The sequence below is a fragment of the Embiotoca jacksoni genome, unplaced genomic scaffold (assembly GCF_022577435.1).
Source record: "Embiotoca jacksoni isolate LCO1_2020_lvr unplaced genomic scaffold, fEmbJac1.0.p SCAF_36, whole genome shotgun sequence".
NCBI classification, from domain to species: domain Eukaryota; kingdom Metazoa; phylum Chordata; class Actinopteri; family Embiotocidae; genus Embiotoca; species Embiotoca jacksoni.
The window spans coordinates 302,712-315,019 of record NW_027185388.1 but is presented as its reverse complement, the minus strand read 5'-3'; the positions used below and the strand labels follow the sequence as shown (position 1 = coordinate 315,019).

The 12,308-nt window shown below is 42.6% G+C and overlaps 1 protein-coding gene across 1 annotated transcript in view; it reads right to left on the bottom strand.

Moving 5' to 3' along the window:
• The window catches only part of LOC138208248 (VPS10 domain-containing receptor SorCS3-like), a 198,875-nt gene that overhangs the window by 92,787 nt on the left and 93,780 nt on the right, over positions 1–12,308 (bottom strand). Inside the window, 1 exon segment of the mRNA XM_069166008.1 lies at positions 6,229–6,328. Within this exon segment, the coding sequence (XP_069022109.1) occupies positions 6,229–6,328 (100 nt within the window).

Genomic DNA, 12,308 nt, shown 5'->3' with positions numbered 1-12,308 from the left:
CGGCCCCCCCCTCCCCGAACGCCCGCGTCTTCCCTCGTCAGTTCCGTTTGAGTTGGAAAAACAGCAGCACGTTTGTCACTGACAGAAATGCTCGCCCTCCTTTCCAGAGCTTTAACCACAAAAGCCTCCCTGGTGGTGATTTAGATAAATTGCTTGTCATTAAGCACCAATAAACAGGCAGCACTCTTTCAATCTGGTTCCCTCATCGGCCCCGGACTCGCCGAATCTCGCCGTTCATTACCCGTCGCCGTTGCAACGCCGGAGCCTCCTGATGCCTGCGAGTGTCTTTGGGGCTTGTCGGATCTAATTTAGAGTTTTTAAGCCGCGATCAATATGATGATGTTACAATAAGCAGCACGGTCTGTTTTACATTTGGACTCATCCGCCAGGACTTTCCATTTTAATAGAAGAAGAAAAAAAAAACCCGTCTGGCGGTGTTCGAACATGCCGTACATCTCATAATACAATTTACCTTTACTCTCTATTCAAGCCGTGAACCGTGCGGTGAGTGTTCTGCTCTCCTCTCTGTGCTCTTCATGTAAATGTCTTCGATTGCGGTGCTTTTAAGCCCGTCTTTTCTCAAGCCTCGATTCAGAGAGGCTCACAATGTCTCCCTTTTATTACCGGGAACGGGTCCTACAGAGCACTGTCACATTCGCATTACTCATTTACCGCCGTGTAAGTGTGAAAACAACCACATTATTTCCCGACGTTTCTGTCTGTCGCCTCTGCGATTAAAAAACAAATGAAGCCACAACCGATTCGAAGCCGATACCGAGGCGAGAATGGTTAGCAGCGGCCAATTCCTCTGCTGCCTACGAGAGCAATCGCCCTCAAACAATAATTATTCACTTTCAAAATCACAGTGACCGGCAGCATTAAGCGAGCGGTGATTAAGATTTCCCTCACAGCGTTGCACTCCAGCCTTTGTGAGGAAGCGGGCGAGTGAGGAGGGTAACAATACGAAATCGATGGAGGTTGGAGGGATAACCTTTTGTGTTTTATCAGCCTGATGTCGAGCTGTGCATAAGCTGCAGCACGGAGATAGAAGCCGGTAGTTGTCAGATCATGAGGTAAGTGGAGGTATGGATCGGAGGTGCGGCGGGTGGGGTGGGGGGTGGGGGGTGGGGGGGGTGATGGCGTAAGACAACCTGCAGCAAATGAATCACGTCACGCCGGATCAATTGAGCTTAGTCTCTCGTTGACGGGAAGGCTTTAACAAAGAGTTGTCGCCGCAATATGCTCATTAAGCGTGGATCAGGGCTTAATCACCCACATTTAGCTATCATGTTTTCACTGTCTCGCTTCCTCAGTGGCGTTTTAACCGTGCGTGTCTTTATTTTTAAATCAACCTAATCTACCAGCCGCTCAATCACGGGCTGAGCGTGCAAGCGAGCTCGAGAAAGAAAAAGAAAAAAAGACATCAGAATATAGCAGAGAAGATTCATGGGAGGAGTCATTTTCTAAGGCTTTGCGCTAAATGTCATTACTATCATTCAAATCTATAATGTGACATTGTAAAAGGTCACAGCTTCGACTTATTTCTTGGACAGCGTAAAGGTGGGGGGGGGGGGGGGGGGGGAATTCCACAAATGCTACCGGATTCGCCGCGGTGGACGTAGTATTTCTTTTATGGTGGGTGGAGGAATATCTCAAAGAGCAGCAGACGATTATATCTTACAGTGAGTGATTAGGCACCCAAACGGCCTCCTTTTACAGAGCCCAGGCAGACGCTACATAAGGCCGTGTCGGATGCAAAGAGGCAACGGAGGGAGGCAGCCGGCATGAAGGGCAACTTTCATCCATCTACGCAATGGAAAATCGAAATAATTAGGTCAAAGATAAAGGTGCAGAGGGGCAATCGGCCCATGGGCAGCAGAACCAGAGATCAACCACAGGGGTAAGATAAGACTATGACTAGTTCTTGGTTGGCGTCGACTTACTCATACACTAGCATACAATGTAAAACATGTTTTATTTTGCCAAAGATTGGTTTAAGAAATATACAAATTCTAGAATTTGATTTCGGTAAACAATGATATCAAAGCTGTATTAGGTGTTTACATGAGAGTCAGTTCTCTATTTCCTTCTCCTGGTGTTAATAAAAGTTGATCTCATCTTATATAAGAGAAATAACTAAAAAAAAAAAAAAAAAAAAAAAAAAAAAGGATGTCACATCAGTCACAGAGGGAACCCGAGGGGCTAAATTCCTGCCGTGCCCTTGATGTGGAATAAAATTCCCCCCCCCCAACATAAAGACGGCAGCAGGAGTGAGTCATGAGGAGTAATCAGCGCCGGCTATGATCTGTTCCTTGGCCTGACGTGGTTGAGCTCAACGGTCCTGGGATCCCATTAGCTCCCCGTGCCATGCAAACGCATTCAGGGTCAGTACCTTGGCTCGGCCTTGGAAAAGTGACGCTGATGAGCCAAAGCAGCACCGCGACGGCGGGCAAGTCATGCTGTATTTTCTCCAAGCGTGTTGATGCCATGCAGAATTTTTGATTTATTCAACATGTGTCTTCACCAGGCAGGTCAACTTGAACAAAATGATTATTTTCAAGGATGGCATGTTTGTGTATTTTGCAGCACCCATCATATCGTAGGGAAATTTCTCAACTGGGTTTGACCTTTTCCCATGACTTCATCTTTATGCACATGTCCCGTGGTTTCAAATTTTCAGGGGTCTTTGGATCTGTGAGGACTGCAGTCTCCGACGTGTGCTGGAGAAAAATAAGGCTGCATACAATAACAACAAAAACAAATTGTACATTATGAGGTGCAATAGACAAGTTCCGAGACTGTTCCCGTTGTGCTCAAATAGAGCACAGCATGAACCTGACACTTAAGCAGAGAAACACCAAATTTTGTGTCAAATATTTGGGAAACAAAAAAGAATCTGTAGGGAGCCAGATCTGATGAGCAGGAGCGGTGGGGAGCTACGATTGTGTTGTGGTGGGCAGGAAATATGCGCTGCGAGCCAGCATGTTGTCATGTCGGAGGGTCGTTTACACCAAACGATCTCAGACGCATCAGAAAGTCTCAGGAGAATCATATATAAGTGTTTATAAAAGTGGACGTTGTTTCTGGGTCTGAAAAATTAGGCAAATAATACAGACGTGCCTGAAGCCGCAGTACCACCGATTGCCACTAGAGGTCGGCTCCAAAAAGCCTCCGTCTCCGTAGACTCCCATTCAACTAGAATCATAAAATTCTAAGTCAAATATATATATATTTTTTTCCACAAGTTATTTAGGTTTTTCTAGTCACTCCTTCCTGTTAGTCTTCTGGCACAATCCCGTCATTAATTCGAAAATAAGCTCCAAAAAGGCGTGGTTTTTTTTTGGTGGGGAGGGATCTGTTTGATTGACAGGTCTGTAGTGCAGTGAGGTTACCGCTATCGGTGGGCGGGACGTAGTATCGCCGGGTTTCAAATCAGATTGAGTCAGAGCCACTGCTCGCCCCTGATCAAGAGACTGAGCTTGGAATACTTCCTCATGAAGGTTATTGCTTCACGCTACTTGGTGCACGTCACTTTGCGGAACAGGAAACGTGTCGGACATTTTTGACCCTCAGCCAACGTCACTGTGACATGTGACTTTGAATTACCTGTTTATATGTTTATGAAGCAAGATTTTACCACTTTATGGCCACTGTGGTCCATTAAGTGTCAGTTATAGCAGCCGTCATGATGAATTTACATTAACTGTGCGACACCTGCGACAACAATGTGCAAAGGGTCACATGTAGTGATGAGCCTACAGAGAATAATCAACAGAGTGTGCAGCTCTTCTACTGAATTCTAAAGCGAGTTTCTGCTTATTGTGCTGACTATCGATCCCACAACTTTCCCGCTTCGTTTCACCCTCTCTGCATTGTTTTCAGCTGCAGCAGGAAGAAAGCTACAGTGCGCCGACCGCTAAGCAGCCAACAGCAGACAGACTGACTGGCTGCCGAACACAGTCGAGTATCCAGCAGTTAGAGAGCCACATATTTCCGTCACGAACGAGTGGAGACCAAAAATAGAAGAACAAAATAAATAAATAGAAAACTTGAATTCGACAGGTGGTCATAAACACAGCTCAGAATGAATATCAATGTTACTCGAGAACTACTGGACAGGTAAATCCACAAGTTTCATCTTAATGTGTTGTTATTGCTGCCCTTAAGTGGCTAAAACAAAGTATATTGTTCACATTTAAGATGTAGGTACATTTTCACTCCAATTGCCAATAATCTTTAACTAAAAAAACTAATTTAGACTTTATTGACTGGAACCTCACACTCCGGTTTATACACTGTATTATATTTCATTTTCACATTTTAAATCTTATAAGAAAGAATTTGATATGTTTACCTGTCACGTGCCAAAACATACTGTAAGTCAGCTAACAATAACCACCCAAACCATATCCATAAACATCACCAGCAGGCAATCAATACACCTGATTCGCATTATGATTTAACTGCTAATCATCTCATGTTTTTATCTACTATACACCTACTATGAAAAAAATAAAATATTCATTCTATGTTAAATTGATTTTAAAGGTAGGTTTTGGGTAGTTGGCGGTTCCTGATTGATTGACAGTTTGCCCACGCTAAACGGACTCAGTGCTACTCCTCTGGCCTTAACGTGGTTGAAACAGCGAACATGTTCACGGAATGACTTCTCGTTCTTGCAATTAATTGACACGTCAAGCTCCATGTGAAACTGATGTTAATGTTTCAACCCCGCATATCAGGGGGACACATCGAGTTAACGCCTAGCACACTTCACGTCCTCCGGACATAATAACCGGGGGCATGCTGGGTCAAACAGTATTTATATATACCTCTTTACTGTGTGTATGCAATAAGTTCACTCAGAACGTAACGATTCCAAAAACAGCTTTGGGGCAGTTTAATCTACAGATGGAAACTGGACTCGTACTGTAACTGAGATGCGTGCTGCTGACCTGTCGGCTGTGATTCCGCTTGTCCGTCAAACTGTTGCTCGGAGCGTCGGAAAGATGGAGTTCACCGCGGGAGGGAAACTCAGACTCACTGCCGGATACTACGGCTTGTGACTCACAGTATAGAAAAGTGCAAGGTTTTGGATTTACCTTCTACGGATGGACAGACCCGAACCCAAAATATGTGATACAGAAATGAGAGTCAGAATCTTCTCTTAAAGGCTCAGTTACGTGCACAGTTCAATTCAGCAGCTGAATGTATATATATATAAAAAAAATTTAAACTATTTTTGATTAATAGTCATTTTCATTAAATGAACTGAGGCAGATGGTGAAAAATAAAGTACAAACCATAAAAAGATCAATGAACTAAAATCTTAATCTAAATCTAAATAAAAATAAATAAAAAAAAGAGCCATTCTTTTTGATTTCTGTTTGTTTTTTAATCAATGTTTCAAATCAAAAGGTTCAAGAAGGTTTGACACTCTGTTCTCTATCTTACACCTCTCAAAAAGTAAAGTTGCAACACAAGTATCTTCGCCACTTTCGGAGCGACAGAGTTGGGATTTCAATATGAGATATCAACACAAAAATCACACCTGGGTGTAATCCGATGATAAACTCCCTGAACTAAAAGTCATCTGATTATAGTGCTTAAGCTCGTAAGTTTAATTATCAAAACTACGAATGGAATATCCCGACACTTCTCTTATAATAACTCTATTTTGTGAACTTTGTCTCTGTATTAAGATGATCTTTCTTTGAGGTAGTTGACGAGTGCGTCACACTGCAGCGATCGATACGGAGTTTTGTATATGTCTGAGATTTGTGTGTTAAATTGTGATTTCATAATTGTATTAAATATACTGTCTTTTGGAGAGAATCCACTGCTCTTTTCTTCTTGAGATTGTTCTTTTGTGCAGGGAGTGTTGGGCTACATTGCACATCACATCAGCACATTGATACAGATCTAACAATTGGCAAAGTAGACATGATTGAAATTTTCTAGTGACTGAAAGCTGCATTTCTCTGAAGAGACGCTCAGAACAGCAGAGTGGTGAGTTTGACACGAATGCTGTTGCACTGCGGTGCAAATGTACACGAAGCCGAATTTATCCCAAAAAATGTAAAAGACTTTCCTTGAAATAAAGGTCTGTCTCTAATATTAGCCCGTGTTTTTAACGGCAAATGAGCCTTCTGAACATAGAAAAACGGTTTGTTTTGGAGATCAGACAAATTCTTATAGAAATAAAAGCAAATACTTGCAACTTCTCACCTTTCTCTTGTTGCTTGGGCAGACGTAGAGGTAACTCAGGACGGTCTTGGGTCCAATTTTGTCATTCATTCTCTCATATGTGGAGCCGTAGTCAGTCGATCTGGATGGGGGGGGGGATAAATAGAAAAGGCAGTGAGAGGCAAAAAAAATAAAAAATACTATTGTAGATAACCTCCGTCTAAAGCGCACGGAAAGTTTGCTGAAAATCAAATGAGTAAACAAACAGACTGAGGATTACTGGGACACTGTGCAACTCGCGTCAAATAATATTTATTCTGCAGTGATGAAAAATAATTCAATATCGCACCCTGTGGTAAAATAGCAAGCAGGATAAAGGCTGGTATGGAGCAGCATGTATATGTGTGAGTGAAAATCCCTGGCAGTAGAACAATAGAAGGTTAACCAATCATCTGTAGCTACCGACAAAAAATGAACCATTCAAAAACATTGGGGGACCTGGCACTGTAAATAATTAATTATCTGCTGATGACTACAATGAAATAAAATATGACGAGTGCAAAAACATGTGGATGTTCCTGAACCCCCGGGCTTTAATAATTTAGCAGTGGGAATGAGCCTGTTAGCCAGCCTCGTCCCTGGAAACTCCACATGAATCCATCATCACTAGTAACTACCAAATCTGCCTTCAAGTAGCATATTACAGCATTTACAGGGCTGTGCTGGCTTGTTTCCCTTTTTTTTTTTTTTTTTTTGTGTGTGTGTCCGTGGGAGCTGCATTCATATGCCCATGGATTTCTCTCTGCTGTGGACAGAAGCACCCACTCACAGCTGTGGCTTAACTCCCATTTGGATTCGCAGTCGACTTCAAGTCGTCACGTGGAAAGCGGAGATGATACCGATTTCATTCCTTTTTACAAAGAAAAAAAAGTCAAACAACGCTGCTTGCGCTCCTTCAGCGGGAACGGGGAGGAAGGGGGGGGGGAGGTTTCAGCAAAATTGCAAAAGAGATGTCTCTCATTCAAATTCATCGCAGAGTGCCACAGAGAGACACAGCGGCTCGCTACTACAAAGCACAATTATGACTCATAGACAGCATAATTTCCACAGCATATTAAAGCGGAGGTGTGGGTAGGAGTGCGAGTGTGAACTACACACCCTCAGTCTGCGCTGGAGATGACTTCATAAACACCAATGAAACATGCTGGCGATTGTTTTGGCGCGAGGCGGGTCAGCAGTACCGCCAAGCGTGCCTTCATGATCGTGCAAACACGATGCACAGGCTCAGACTTCTTAAATGGAACGTGCTGATATCTTTGGCACATATCTCTTAATGTCTGACCTCCCAAACACACACACACACACACACTCCGTACAAGAGGGAAAAAAAGACAATAGGAAAAGTCAAATGAGCTAATTTTATTAGAGGGCGTCACTGGGTTCATCCCAGTGTGTCGGCCAAGAACACCACTTCAAGCCAAATCTCCAGAATGTGAACAGATGAAGAGCAGAGAGAGGATTGATGCGCTGGACACTATGTATGTGTGGTAAAAATATTAAATGTAAACGAAGAATTACATATGCAGCAATATACGTAAGATTATCGATCACAGCAATCCAAAACAAAACGTATTGGGTCGTCTCACCTTATAAAATCCCTCTAACACGGAACTTTGGGGGCTTTTTCTATAGTTTGCCACCGAAGTTTACCCAAAAAACACAATGGATTCTTAACAGAGCAGCGTTCGGCAAAATATTAGACGCTCTGCTTGCAGGTCTTTCATGGGATTCCCCAGGGCTCTATTCTGTATCCACTTTTAATTACCACCTTCATGCTACCACAGGCAAATAATACATGGACAGTAAGAAGATTTTGTTTTGGATGTTATTCGGAATTAATTTTGTTTCTTTTAACTGCAAAGCACTTTGTAACTTTACTTTTAATGAGTGTTACAATCCAAGTTACTATTATGATTAAAGTATTAAAAGTGAGAAATGTACCGGTTTGTGTTATCTGCCGCTAAGAAACGTATGTCACTTTCTTATTTCTAGCGTATCTCTAGCTGTTGTTTATTTTTGGGTAGTTAAAGGTACCATGTGGAGTTTCTGACCACTAGAGGGCCGTGGACTTTTTTTTAATTTTAATTTTTATATATATATATATGTATGGCCACTGTTTTGTTTGTATCCCACACATGCATATTAGCATGTGGGTGGTGTCCCACAATTGCACATATTGACAGTCGTTGGTGTTAACACACAAATAAACTTGTCAGCAAATGCAAAGAAAACTAAGGACTTGTTAGCAAATGTTTACGTAAACAAAACAAACAATAAAAATCTGCTTCACGAATGTTTTATGAGGAAGAAAAAGTGTTTAACAGCTAAAAGACTCAAACAATATATTCTGATGAGAAAGCCTTTTTAAAGTTACATCTGCAATACAGGGTAACTCATCTGTCATACAATAATTTGTATATTTGTTAATTTTCTTTAATAGCGTGGGAGGTACATTATACAGTCAAGTGATTTTGTTAAAAAAATATTTTGAGTAATTAAATTAACAGCTTTTCCTGCTTGCTCTGTCGACGTAAATCATTGACTCTTATTTGACAAACATAATTAAATCCTCCACTATTAAATTAAAAAAAAATTTACAGTCTTTGTTGGAGGCTCGGATTGTGATTTTCCAGCTGAATTTGGCCTGACCTTGCCTCTCTAATCACATTAAGTCTTCAGGAACTGACAAGTCCAATTTGACCTGAGCTGTACTTTTAAGCATTCTCAGTGATGCAGAGAGGATTATCCCCGCTTATATTTCATAGTACATCAATTACTGCAGTGCCTTGTTTCACGAAAAAAGACCTAATACCTTTATTGTTTCTAGAAAAGGCCAGGCTTATCACTCAAACCTAAGGGATGGTATTACGCCTCTTTGTTAGTTATAGTTTGTTTTCGGCACATGCCTCTACGTTTATTAGATATCATTTTATTGAAACTAATTTGGAATAATATGAGGATGTCCTTCATGTATGCACAAACGGCTGTAAAATAAATACCTATTCGTGTGGAAAAACCTTGAATCTTTCACTACAACACGCCTGCATTGTGTTAGCTGACTAGATTCACTCCTATGTAAACATGTGCTGTGTTCCACGTGACATACCTCCCTTTAGTACACTAACAAATAGTGCTCATACATGTTAGGACTCTTACTTGTGCAGGAATTTCGACAGAGTAGTGTTGCTACAAACCGCACACTGACGTTCTGCACTGACCAGAAATAACCTCAGCATGTGAACACATCACTCGCCAAAATATCTGCAGCTTTAATTATTTCAGGGTAAAAATAATTAAAGGTAAAGATATTTAATGTGTTTATGTGCCCTCTGTTTAAGGCAGTCAATAAACACGCTGATTCTTCATTTCAGCAGCAGGAGTGAAAAACAAAAACGCTTTTGTGTGGTGTTCGGGAACAGCTGCAGCTTCCTCAGAAGCCTTAATTTGAAAATTCTTCACTTCGGTGGCCCTGCGCCCTTCCTCTACGTGGCCAAGATGGTGGCCGTCGAGGGTGAAAAGTATCCAGCGTTTCACATGTCTGTGTTTGGACCCCTTTTTGAGTGCATGTTTCTGTACTTGACAGTGCGAACGCACTTGTGCACTCAAAACAGTGAGTGTTAGTACACAAGTACGCCGTTTGGAACACGCCGATGGTTTTACAACATTTTGCGTGTTGGTGTGGATGTGGCCATAGTATTGAAATTTGGTTTGGAAGCAATTGCTGTTCCCTTGTATACACAAGTAGAAAGCAGATACACTCAACCACAAGTACTTCAAAGTTGTACTTTCGCGCAGTGCTTGAGTTAATGTACTTGCTGTCAAATTATTTCGAGTATCTTCTAAAAGCACTGCGTGGATAACAAGTCGCATGGAAACCAGCCACGCAGAGCTCCTTTCACTTTGCTGACACGGCGTCTGTACAGCAGCTCATCTTCAGCTCCACGAGTACGAGTTGTGGTTAAAGCTTTTGCATCACAGACGGTTATTGCTGGACACAGCGGGCGGGGGGTGGTGGGTTGGGGGAGGGGGAGGGGCGCTAATGGACTTTTACCAATCGAGGAGTTCACGGGAACATTTTCACTTCTCTCCAATCCTATAACCACAACTCCTGCTGTTTTACGACTCACTACTTGATGCAGGGCTATGAAAAGTCAGTGTCAGACCTCCATTTCGGTTGGAGGAGTTTGTTTTGATTGGCTGAACACGTACATCTTCGTTCATATAAGTGAGGGGCTGTACATCGTGTGTTTGTAACGCGTCCGTATATTTCTGAAAGCACACAGAGGAAGTCAGTGGTGCTTCTTGCACGTCCTGCACACATGCTTCAGTAATTTTCTTCCTCGTTATCCGCGTCCACCGAGACGCCTGTTTACCTCCTGTTTTGTCTGCTCGCTGTGTAAAAAGTCACGGTCTAAAATAAAAGGAAGTGGAAGAAAGACAAATACCGCCACTGCCTCGAGTGTTCTGCATGTTTTCAGTCTGAAGCGCAACGCCAAAAAGTAAAAAAAAAAAAAGTAACCTGTTTCCATTTCTGTTGAGACAAGCAGTTTGAAAGCTTTTCCCGTGGAATTAACAGCTTTTTTCAGAGCCTGTGGTGAAAGATAGCGGCTCCAAATAGTTCTGTGAGTATCAGTAAAAAGAGATTAAGGCAGATTTGACGCAGGATGTCACATCAGACTCTCTTGAGTACGGGATTCTCAGTAAGTCTGCGACCATGAAAAATACTTACCACACTGGTGAGAGCATAATCGATTGCAGAACATGCAAAAGGTTACTTTTCAACAGACTCTTTTCTGTATTTTTCTGTCTGTAGAGTTGGTAAAAAAAACCAAAGAAAAACACATGTGCAAAGTATGTCAGGCTGTAAATGTTTACTTGGAAAATATCCGATTGGCTATCTGCTGTATATCTGCTCTGTCACAATGTGGAGGTTTCCCATTTGCGTCCATTTGTAAAGCGAAGTCCGTCCATTTTTTTTTTTTTTGAGAGCCAGAGAGAAAGGGAGACGGAGTGCGGTGTATTGAAATGTGTGAACATCAAATGATTGGAATAAAACGCAGGCAGAAATTTCATTAGGGAGTGTTTGTGAGGTTTTGCCAGATGGCTGCCAGTAAAGCAGAACAATTCAGCATTGGTGTATAACACTGTTTGACCATGCTCTGGGGAGAGAGAGAGCGAGAGAGAGAGAGAGAGAGAGAGAGAAAGAGAGAAAGAGAAAGAGAAAAAAAAAGAAAAAGAAGCCCATGCACTTCAAAGAGTAAAGGATGAAAACTCTAACCGAATCATCCTAGTTTCTCAAACTCGTACAAACAAAGCACATCAGCCTGAAGCATACAGGAATTAAAGAGAGCTGAAGTCTGTTGCAATAATGTTCCAAGGAAAACAAAAGGTTACTGATCTGACGCTTCTCAATGTAAACCTGACGTTGCGTGGCTTGCGGCAGATGAAAAATGCGTTTGCAAAATGCATGCCAGCACGCTCAAAATAAAACCACAAAAAACCAGCAGAGCGATGCAACGAGAAAAGAAAAACACAGAATTGATATTCGTCAGGGGTCCAAAGATGAAAGCATCATCAGGTGGCTTTCCGAGTCGAGCCCAAGCAGCGACGACTCAATTGTGTGTCCTCAGAAACAGAGTCGCACGGAGGCACCGTCGGCTCAGAGAGCCGGAGAGACAAGAGAGAGGAAAAGGTTTCTGAGCAGACAACCCCGCAGCTAAAAAAAAAAAAAAAAAATCAAGCCCGAAGACTTTGAACATTCGCTGACTGATGCGCTCGAGAAACGTTCTCGGCGGCGGTGAACCGAAGAGTTCAGCGCAGTGCTGAAGGGTCAGAGGTAGAGACGCCCGAATGAGTCACAGACATTTCCGCCGCGATTTTTGTCTGAATCGTTGCAGCGTTTTGTTCCAGGGACCGACCGGAGGGGGCACGACACGGCCAGTTCTGCTGAGGCCACAGGTCCCCGAACACAAAACCCGCTCCCCTGGACGCATCCCAGGGAACTTTTGGACGACCGGGGGGGCAGAGAACTAAAACAGAGCTGTCGCCAGAACAAAACGGCC